The sequence below is a fragment of the Artemia sp. Qi Xiang Cuo genome, chromosome 6 (assembly GCF_049724085.1).
Source record: "Artemia sp. Qi Xiang Cuo chromosome 6, ASM4972408v1, whole genome shotgun sequence".
Taxonomy (NCBI): Eukaryota; Metazoa; Arthropoda; class Branchiopoda; order Anostraca; family Artemiidae; genus Artemia; species Artemia sp. Qi Xiang Cuo.
In genome coordinates, this window is record NC_142799.1 from 55,099,640 (window position 1) to 55,111,102 (window position 11,463).

Below are 11,463 nucleotides of genomic sequence, written 5' to 3' on the forward strand. Positions count from 1 at the left end.
GAAACTGATCAGAAATATCGAAATCGATACATTGAATATCGAAAGTAAAAATATCGACAGATCGGTTAATAAAAATATCGCCCAACACTAGTTTGTGTTGACTTTCATATCAAAAATTTACCTGAGTATATGTTAGTGCCTGTGCGATCATGACAGTATATTTCTTTACATACTATAAACATCTCTGAAAATAAACTCGGACTCTATTCATGTATTAGTTTGTATTGGTTGGAGTGGAGCAAAGGATGAAATGAAGCACATATATTATAATTGGGATGTTGGGCTCTTTCAGCTGTTTTTTTTTTTTTTTTTAGTATTTGATAGACATGAAATTGGCAAACGTATAATTTTTTTTGCATTTTTTTTTACCACGTGAAACTGGAGGGGGCTTCGGAGTATAAATTCTGTAGACCTCATGTTTTCCATGTTTAGAACTCTTTTTTCTATAAATAAATAATGCAGTCTGGACTTTTTGATCCGCTTTTGCGCTATGTCCGGAGTCGATGTAAAGATAGGATTTGAATCAAGATAAATGACGGTAGAATGAATTAAGATCGAATTAGGTGGATGTAAAGATAGAATACTGTGTTGATGTGAAATTTTTATAACGAAACTATTTCCGTTTAGGCTCACTCATATTTGTGCTTTTTGTGTGGTTGTTCAGGAGGAAAATATAAAAATTGTTGAATCACGAGAAAAGATCGGTAAAAAAAATCATCAAAATTAGTGATAAATCCCTAGGGATGGCAACCCTGCTTTCAAGGGTTAATCTGAACTGTTCTTATCAGTACAACTAATCTAACTTATAGTAGACTTAATGATGGACTAACCATAGTACGCTTCTGTTTTTATTATGTATTGTAAAGTTGCTTTCACATTGCTATGTAAAGCCTTTGACCTTGTAGGTTTTGTGTAGCTTTTCACATTTGAAGATTAGTATATTTTTGTGCTATTTGAAAGAGAGTAGTTTGCATAGGCTATCATTAACGAAAATCAGTTGCAATAAGCTATATTGTACGCGGGTAAACCTGGACTTTTTTGCATTAATTAAGTAATATTTGGGGGGGGGAATCTAATACTTACTTTAAAAAGGGGATTTTACTCCAACCTCCAGCTGAAAGTTTTGCATATCGCTTTTTCCCTTTGTTCTATTTTAGCCAAAAGAATGAAGAGATTGCCATTGCGGGTATGGAGACAGGTTTTGTTCATTATGTTGGGGCTTTATGAATAGTAGTATGTAATAGTGCAAAAATGTCTCCATAGATTTTTAAGCAAACGTTGTTTCTGTGAATGCTTTCATAATTTGAAAGCATCTATTCATCTGTATGAGAGTCAAACATAAGCTTCTTTTTCTTCAGGTCAAGAAGATTATGACAGACTAAGGCCTTTGAGTTATCCACAAACTGATGTCTTCTTAGTTTGTTTCTCAGTCGTATCTCCATCTTCTTTTGAAAACGTTCGAGAAAAGGTAATTCCGTATTTCTTTATTTTCAGCTTCTTTTAAGGGACAGAATTGACGCAAGCTAATGTCCAATCTGTTAAGGGCTGGTTGGCAGTCAAGCAGCACCTTATTTATATTCTTCATTATTGATTTAGATCTATTAGAATTATGTGTTCTTATGGAAATCCCAGGGAGGTTGCTTCAGTCTCCTAAGCTTCCATTGCATTGTCTTTGAGTTGTTTTATCTGGTATAATGATAGCAAAACCCTTAACAGTCCATTACACTATTTGCTTTTATATAGTCCTGTATATCAAACCTTTCAGAAACCTGTTTTCATCCACTGCAACCGATTCTTTCTTTTTCCTTGTTGTTTGATATCCAGCAAAGCTGATGTAAAATAATGCTTACGAAAATTCTTAAGAACGATTTTTAAATCCTCATTTCTGATAATTATTGAAGGTGAACCATCATTTTCAATTAGCTTATTTTGTCCAATCTTTTTTATTTAAACAAGCAGATGAACCATAGACAGAGTATTAGTTGAGTAGGCATTTCATTAAAAATACTGCAACCCTGTATATTTAATGCATGAGATTGAAGTTTATCAGTTAAGGATAGAAATGAATTAATAAAACAACACCCAGGATGATTGTCCGAATAATATTTGTTGTTCAAAATTAGCTGGGTTTGAATCACAAAGCTCTAGCATTAGGGTGGAATTTCTCATATTTTACTTTGAATATCCCGACACTAAATGTATAAAATAGAAAGATGTTCTGTGTAAGGTAAAGAAAGATCGTTACTCGTGAATTTTAGCTACATTGCTACTTTAAATTAAACCACTACTTATTGAGTATTTTCAGCTCTGTCATTGGTGCACACAGATCAAGCAAATGTCTGGAAAGGGTTGGGGGAGGGATAAAAATCAGTAAAGTACGTCTTTACGGTTTTTTTTCACGATGTTACGTGTTAACGTACGACAGGTATATCCAACTCTTTTATCACCAAAGACCAGTGTCTTCTATGTAACATTAAGCCGCATCCTAAAATACACACACGCAAAAAAAAAAGCTTAACCCACCTGGAATTAAAAGGAACTAAAATTTGCTCTCAACATTGAGTGAAGCACATTTGTTTTGATCGGAATGGTGGATTTTTCCATATATATATATATATATATATATATATATATATATATATATATATATATATATATATATATATATATATATATATATATATATATATATATATATATATATATATATATATATACCTGAAAGACATATAGAATTAGAGAACAAATAGAAAGCATTGAGAGGGGCCTTCACAAGCCCTATAGGGCTCTTGATTTTTCTTGAAATAATAATTAGGTCAATTTTTTTCTGATATAGTGACATTCTTAAAATGCAGTGTAGTTGAGAAACATCTGCAAAATCAAAAATATAGAATTTTTTTCGTATTAGTGCTGATTTTATCCGATAATTCAATATCTTTCAAGAAGTTTGATTACATACCTTCACTTAGGGAGAAAATTCCGTTCCCCGCCATTACATTCCCCTCCTCCTTAAGAATTAAGCTGAAGTTTTGTCTTTGTGTACTAATGCCTAATATGTTTATTATGAGTAGAATTAGTTTAGTAACGAAAGCTTCAGAACTATATTAGAATTGTAAACTTGTTGATCTGTTTAATCTTGATATATCTCCAGTGTTATTCTTTTTAAAGTTAAAACTTTTGTTCCTTGAAAAAAAAATAAGTATTCACTAAACGCGGCTCGAATAATTATATTGTCAGGTTGAGTGGTGTCGTGCTGATTCAACCTGACTTACATCTGACGGTTTGATTTTTGTCAAGGTCATTTGCCCTTCGGGGAGTGCTTCCTCTTTTTTCAAAAACGTGACAAATTTTCTCAGGTTTGTAACTTTTAATTGGTGACTAAACTTGATTAATCTTATGTTTTTAGAATCAAAATAAAAAGTAAATTCTGTTGATGTAGGTATTGCTATCAAAGCCCCTTTTTTTATAGATTTCTGGTCACTCATAAGCAGAGTTGCCCCTTTTTTACAGTTTGTTACCATGGCCTTTTTGAGAACTGACCTTTCCCAGTCAAATTTTACACCTCAACTCGTAACTTAAAAATTCGATTGAAGTTTGCAGCGATTATTGTAACTACAGAAAATTTGAATTTGTGATACAATTTAAGTATTTTAGTACAATTTGCATTTACAGTATTAGCCAACAAAATTCAACTTTTCTACCTGTCGATTTCTGCAATTGAAATCGCCAATGAGGGGGGGGGGTATTTGTGAATTTTTGTCCTCAGGCTGACAGGGTGCCAACAGTGGTAAAAGGTTTGTTCTCAAACCTGCCCATCTTCTGTCATTTCTTTATTCTGCTTGCTTGTAGTAGCTTGAACACAAAGAAAAAGTTTATCAATGTCGTATTAACCTAAAGCTACCGTGAGAAAAGTTTGCTGGAACTGAGCAAATAGAACAATTCTAAAACTCGTCTCTTACCCCTGTTTTGACGTATAGCCGTGGCTAAATTTTGTCGTTTCAGTGATAAGAATTTTATGTTTTAATCTGGAAAATCAGACTAGAGCCATGCGTAGACATATGGTTTCATCACTTTTTGTTTTATGTTCTAGACTATAAAATCGGTTAATTTTGAGAACACATAATACAAAATTGCAGATTTAAACAGTTGCAGATTTCAATCGGAAACATTCTTGAAATTTGCTTATTTGATTCTCTCATATGGGTACACAACCAGAGGCGTCCTGAGGCGTCCTGAGGCTCATTTTATTGGGGGGGGGGCAATCTTCGTAAATTTGACCGAATTTCGAACTTATTTGTACCGCATTATTTGAAGAGATAAAGAGTTTTGCTAAATTTTGGCCAATTTTGCAACAAGTATGCTAAAATTTTAGCCTTTGGCGAAAATCTTACCGATTTCCTAAAACGTCGGGGGGGGGGGGCTCCCCGCCCCCTTCGGGACGCCCCTGTACACAACACCCAGCATTGTTAGACATTGATGCCTAATGTTTGTGTTGTTTTAACATTTGTCTGCAAACTGATTAGCAGCCGATACTCTGTATCGGCTGCTCATGCAACGAAATTAAACAAATGGAAGTTCAACAATTCAATTCACATCAGTGTCTGTTCATTGGGTTGTCCTGTCACAGCATCATCTTCGCCAAGTACAAGCATGTCTCATTGGCTAGATTTTTGTAATCTTATTGCTAACCAAAAGTATTTGTAAGTATGGTCCCGTTCTATATCCAGTTGATTCTTCTCAAGATCGTCGCCTAGGTCGGTCAGAAAATGACGAATAGAAGCGAGACGTTCGGCGTGTTTTTTTGATAATAGTCTGAACTTGTGCATCCAAATTTTTTTTCTTATGTGACATGTTCTATATTATGTTATTTTGACGTTTTGTCATGAGGTCGTTAACGAGAACGTGCACTTGGCAACTTGTTTTTCTTAAACAAAACTTGTAAATCAAATCTTCAATATTCTACTTGACTGGTTTTGTGTTTTCATCCAATATTTGACTTTCATTTATAACAACATATTTCTACATATTGGTCTCCAAAGGTTTTACTGTTATGGGCAGGGGATTAAAATATTTTTATTATAGGGGGGGGGGTTGAGAAAAGTATATTTTAGACCACAATTTTATATTTCCAGGGTGAGGGGAAGGATATTTTTTTAACAAGTCTCAGGTAATCACCTCCCAGTTGCAGTTAGTTGTCTTGGCACATTTTGTTTTTTCAAGCTAAAATCTGAATATGAAGATAAGCCCTAGATACAGTTTTTGTCGGGCTGGGCCTTAAGCTAAGTTCTGACAAAGCGCGACAAAAAATTTTTGCTTCAAGAAATAAGGGGAAAAAAAATGACGTTCTTTGCTTTTCTGTCCTTACTTTACTTGTAACTAGTAACTTTACTTACTTTGCTTACTTTACCTACAAGCAAATAGCTTGTGATATTTTCCTTTGTTTATTAAGAGCTAGGCTACTCATTCCAAAGATTGAACAAATACCAAACACATTTTTACCTAAGTCATCAAGTCTTTTTGCCCCCTCTTTCCATGCATTATCTTTGATTCCCAGGGCTTTGTATTCTTTACAGCTTATATCATACTAAAGTGGATATGACCCAATGCTTGTTATTGATTTTTCAATATTCATTCTCTTTTTTTTAATATCGCCTCGCTATGCGATTTTTTTTTTTTTCAACTTCAAGTTGAAGCATGGTGAAACAATTTTATTCGCTTCGGAAGGCCCTTTTGTGGCTCGGTGAAGCAATTTTTGGTTGGCGAAGCAATATTCACGCTCTAAGTTCTGTCAGAACTAAGCTTTACAAGGAAGGTAAAATAATGTAATCATTATAATTATGATTAGTATATATTCATGACTGTTCTAAATGAAAGGTAAAAAGGAATGCCAAAATATTGAAGTAGAATGTTTTGTATTAAATAAACACAAAGGGTGTAGTTAGACGTGTTTGTCTTTATCTATTGATTTATTAATGTTTTATTCTTTGTTCAAACAAATCGTACTTAAACCTTAGTTTGTTTAAGTAAACGTTAATCGAACTTTTCATAACATTTGTATCATTTAAGAGATCGTATAAAACGGAAGTTCTTGGAAAGTATTTGCTAAGCTTAATAAGTATATTTTTTTTACAGTGAATAATATTTAATTTCATTTCCAATGAATAAAATTTCATTAGACGGTACTTTTATTAAAACATTGCTCTTATCTTTTTACATTTACATACATATATCTTTCTATGTCTTATCTTTCATATCTTTTCTTATCTTTTGGAGCAAATTGCTCTAATATTTAATTTTATTACAAATGAGTCAAGTTTTCCTAATCCATAGTATTATCAAAGACCACATTGCTGTAAATATGATATGGAATTGGCGATGAAAAAAGTCTAAGAAGGACCTAAACAATATCTGAAAATTCAGGGCTAAATCAGGGCTTTGCATTTTTCTGTTTGTTGTCAATCTTTCCTGTATGTTTTGTCTGCTTGTTCTTTTATTTTTAAATACTTATACCTGGGCTACTTTTCAGTTTTCACTGACCTTTGCTATTTTGTATTTAGTATCATTTATAAATTTTTACAGGGCTGAAAAGTGGATCCAGTCTTTCCTTTTTCGATGGGTCTAATTTTTTATTTCATTTTTCTTCTTCTTCTTAAGATAGGAGGTTAAATACCAAAAATTGATTATCTTGGGGAGGAAGACAAGAGTTCAGAACTACAAGGGAAATTTCTAAATTTTTTAGTGGGAGTAAAGCTGCTTGAGGGCTCTAGTTTCCTTGCTAATGGGCTTGCGATCAGTTTGGGCGTGTTGGCTGGTTTCACCAGCTGACATGTTATATGCCTATCTGTAATTGTTTTATTATTTTGAGTCTAAATGATTTTGTTTTATCATCTTTACAGTGGGTCCCAGAAATTCAGCATCACTGCCAAAAAACACCATTCCTTCTCGTTGGTACACAAATAGACTTAAGAGATGATGCCGCTACTGTTGAAAAATTGGCGAAGAACAAGCAGAAGCCAATTACTCTTGAACAAGGAGAAAAGCTTGCCAAGGAATTAAAAGCAGTGAAATATGTTGAATGTTCAGCTTTAACACAGGTATCATACAAACTGACTTGACACAATCTTACTTTATATAATTGGTAGCTTTTGATAACACCCAGCTAATTGTTAATCTGAAAACAGTCACTTGAGGTTCAACAATGGTTAATAGTCTCTCCAGGGTGCTTTTACAATCAGAGTCAGGTGGTTTTTGGATGCTTACAAAAGACTATGTATTTATTTTGTGCATTTTTCTATATCAGAAGCCTTAAGGCAAGCGAGTATATCTGATTATAGGGATTGTATACAGTCAGTGGGCTTCATTAAAAGATGACAAATTTTATAAATAGGTTTGTCTGCATACCCTGTTTTGTCTCACGGATAAGGAGGAATCCCTAGTTTCATGATGAAAATCCTGAAACTTCTCAGGATTTTTTTTTGGGGGGGGGGTGTTCGGGGCACTTATAATTTTGTGTTTGGGGGAGAGAGGAAATAATTTTCCTCTTGGTTCTTGTAAAAGAATATACACTACGTATTTTTTCTTTTTTATGCCTTTCATGTGACCAGCCTTTTGACTAGCTAATAAAAAACGCCGTTACAGCAAAGAATGGACCAAAATAGAACACTTAGTTCAATATAGTAGGAAGCCTTTGATTACTAATTAGAAGAAAATTTATTACTCTATCTCCTGCTATGAACATGAGATGGCTCTCTGTGCGGTACGAATCTATCCTAATCTGATTAGTTTGTTTCTATTTATTATTTCTAAATGAAGCTTAGTTATTTCATCAGTGAATAAATTGGAATGAAACTACAAAAAAGGGTATATTAATGCTAGATCAAGGAGTTTAGTGCTGAAAAAGATTTAGAATTGAAGTCAGGCACATTCAAAAAAATAAACAAGAAATGTATTTCCGGAATTGATCTACTGACTATAGGGTAAACAATAGCACGAGGTGATAAATCTGTCGGATTTCATTGACGGGTTTAAAGGAAAAGTTTTAAATATATGAGGACGCAGATGAAGCTTTTGACTGTCTTCAACTCAGACGGCCTACACGCGCAAAGAGTATGGCTGCCTCTGGTTTGAAGGAAACGAAAGCTATTCAAAATATCGTCCAAAAACCTAATGATTATGCAAAAAAAAACGTCCAGAAAAGAATAACATCTAAATAGTAGGATACTAAGAGACGCAAATTTAAATTACACAGTGAAACATAATTTTTAGAAAGGACCAAGAAAAAATGTATTTGAGTTTATATAAAACGCTGAAGTCAAGATAAGCGTTTATGGTTGTATTAACTTTGAGTACTATCAACAGGTGTAGTCAGATTTCAATAATCACTAGAAATGCCAAATACAGCATGTTATAAACATGCCTTAATCATCTATTATAATCACTGTTATAAGTTTCAATTTGAACAAGGTTTTCCCAAAAAAATCGACTTTTTGCCAGGAAGTATTGCTAATGGCACGGCTTTATGTGGCTTTCATCGTCAAAATATCTTTCAGTCTTTCAAAAAGTTTCCTCTGCAGAGTTGTGATTTTTCTATGGGCGTTTAAGATGTTAATTTTTTTTCCTTTAACAAAAAAATTACGCTGACTAAACTAGACTTTGAAAATGAAGATCGGGATGGGATTTCTAGGAATCACTGTCGCAATCCCCAGAACTGGTTACAAATCGTTAGAAGCTGGTGGCCAGATTTAAGGAAGAGATGATGGATTTTACTTAAAACTAAAAAACTAACAATTTTTGGCTGCCTCCTATAAAAATCTAGGCTTGTCCGGGGGAGGGAGGGGGGTAGAGAAAATAAAATCTTTGAAAAAAAATCGTGGCCATGGTCATAACTAGTACCACAACACTAATCAACAAATCAGTATAAATATAAAATGTATTTAATTTCTTCATCTATGGGTAAAATTCGATGTTCACAATAAAATAATAAAATTAGACTTAAATATGGTAAATTTTAGTTTATCCCCCCTCACCAATATGTAAAAAATGTGCATTTTAAGCCTAAGAATTAAATTAATATCCGACAACCTAAAGGATTTAACCTTTGTGGGGGGTGTACGAAAAACGTACTATACTAAGCCATTTTTAAAATTCTTTGGTCAAGTAATTAATGACTATGCTCCCATGAATTCCCAAGCAGCTCTTCATCTGTTAGACACTATTTGTAGAGGTGTATTTGGATCTTTGTGGAAGACCGACAATAACTTAGGAGGGGTGGGGGCTAGTAGCATAGTAAGATTAAGCAGATATGATATAGCTCAAAGCAACATATAATAGTTAAATGCTGTAGATTGTGCGTGTTTTGTTATTCCTGTTTTAAGCTTTTAAAAAAGCTGTTTTGACATCTAGCAAGGCTTAGCGCCTTTCTTGTTTGAAATTATGGCGTTGAAAATGTTTTAGATTTGAAAAGATTAAATATAATTTTGGCCAGCTTTATTATTGAACTCTACTTTATAGGGAATTCTGAAAATATAACTAGTAATTATACCATTATACATAATTTCAGAAAGGCTTAAAGAATGTATTTGATGAGGCAATTCTTGCGGCATTGGAACCTCCTGAGCCTCAGAAGAAAAGAAAATGTAACATTTTGTAACCTCTTTGGCCTTGGAGCTGTAAAAGTATGGTGAGTCGTGTCTTTTTTTTCTGCTTTTTAAATTTCTTGAATACGGATATGGAATAGTGCGAATAGGGACTCTTTTTTCTAATTTTCTATAATTTCTGTACCCCCCGCCCCCCTCTCTAACAATAAATAGAGTATTTGTATATGTCGACGAAGTATAATAAGTTAAGCTGCATGTAAGTACCAGTTGGATCCTGGAAAATAATTCCTTTGACGTATACAAAATCGGCAAAAATCACACCAAGAAAAACTTGTGTTTTCTTTTATTCTTTTAAATAATGATTTTTAACCGACTTCATAAAACCTCATTTTTCGGAAAAAAAGAAGAAACCGTTTTATAATTATACTAACTACCTTGAATGAAAAGAAAAATTCGACCCCCAAATCCTTTTGAGGACCCCCTACTTATAGATCTACCACTAGACCCCGACAATTGAAAAAGATTCGGTCACAAATTTGTGTCTAGCTTCTTGTACTGAGGTATCTTAAGATATTTACCCCTGAGGTATCTTAAGATATTTCACTCGGCACTTAGTCGGGGTATTTCGTATTTCGAAGTATTTCCTGTTCGATTTAGTTTGTCTCAAGTATTTATTTATAATTGCTACACTATTGATTCCATTCGAACGATGTACTTCTTTTTCTGTAGTTTCTGCATTTTTTTTATTGTCCCTATAATTTTTTATGTTTTCCATGTAATTTTTCGTTTTTTTAAGTTACGCGCCTTTTTTAAGTAACTGTATAAGTTAAATTCGTTTCTACATAAATTAGTTCATTGAGAGGCATAAAGTAGTTATTCACGCACATATCCTAACAAAATAGGGAAAAGCGGAGGTATTCACCCAAGCTTGATCCAAAGAACCTCCTAAGGGGGCTGTCCTTCCTAGATTTTGAAAAAAAAATATCTCCAAAAAATTGTCATCCCCCCCCTCCCTTGTATTTTAGTGAACTGGTGCCATTGCTCATTTCTTTGTTAGTTGTCTTTACTAATTCCTATAATATTTTTTTGTTTTTCTTTCAGAGTTGTCTCGTTTAGTGTCTTCGAAAGAACTATTGCTTGAATTCAATAATCTCTTACTTTAGTGCACAATGAAGTATGTGAGATATAACATTGAAACGCTTCTAAGAATTTGTTTTTAAGGTATGATGTGAGAGTGAATCATCTTCTGTCTTTTACTTTTTTGCAGTTTCTTTATACATCAAAGGGTTTGCTTATTACCTTAACTCCATTGTTTGTAACTAACTAAAGATGAATTTATAATGTTTATACGGTTGTTAGTTTTTTTTTTTTTTTTTGTGTACATACCTTCTATATGGTTATATGAATGAATGTTTTAACCTTGCTTTTTGTAGCATTTTGAGTTCATTATATCAAATTAAACAGTTCTGACTCCAGTACTTTTAATTTTAGAAAAATATATGAAAACAGTCGAAATTTAACCGTTAATTTATAAAAGGTGGTATTTCTTTTACTTTAGAGGCGTGGTCTATGATGGCTTCCTAGCTCAACTAATTTTTTTTTTTTGTGACGGGGGGGGGGGAAGGAGGGAGGTATTATTTAGTTTGGAGTGCCTGTTTTTCAACTTCATGACGGTAGTGGACCGAAGTTGGTGTTTAATTAGGCTATTAACTGAGATACTATTGCTATATCACCACTGTACATCTAAAGTCACAATTTTTCCGCTTGTATATTTCTGTGTAGCCAAGCTTCAGCCTGCATTGGTTAGTTCAAGAATCACCGTGGTAGACACCATTAGTCTAAAGTAATTTTTTCGAGATTACTTCGA

General features: G+C 33.5%; 1 protein-coding gene across 1 annotated transcript in view; it reads left to right on the forward strand.

Moving 5' to 3' along the window:
* The window catches only part of Cdc42 (Cell division cycle 42), a 32,533-nt gene extending 21,471 nt beyond the window's left edge, over nucleotides 1-11,062 (forward strand). Inside the window, exons 4-7 of the mRNA XM_089090843.1 lie at nucleotides 1,359-1,468; nucleotides 6,897-7,094; nucleotides 9,560-9,679; nucleotides 10,698-11,062. Coding sequence (XP_088946969.1) covers nucleotides 1,359-1,468; nucleotides 6,897-7,094; nucleotides 9,560-9,649 — 398 coding nt within the window. The 3' untranslated portion in view covers nucleotides 9,650-9,679; nucleotides 10,698-11,062. The remainder of the gene's footprint in view (nucleotides 1-1,358; nucleotides 1,469-6,896; nucleotides 7,095-9,559; nucleotides 9,680-10,697) is intronic.
* Nucleotides 11,063-11,463: the final 401 nt, after the last annotated feature.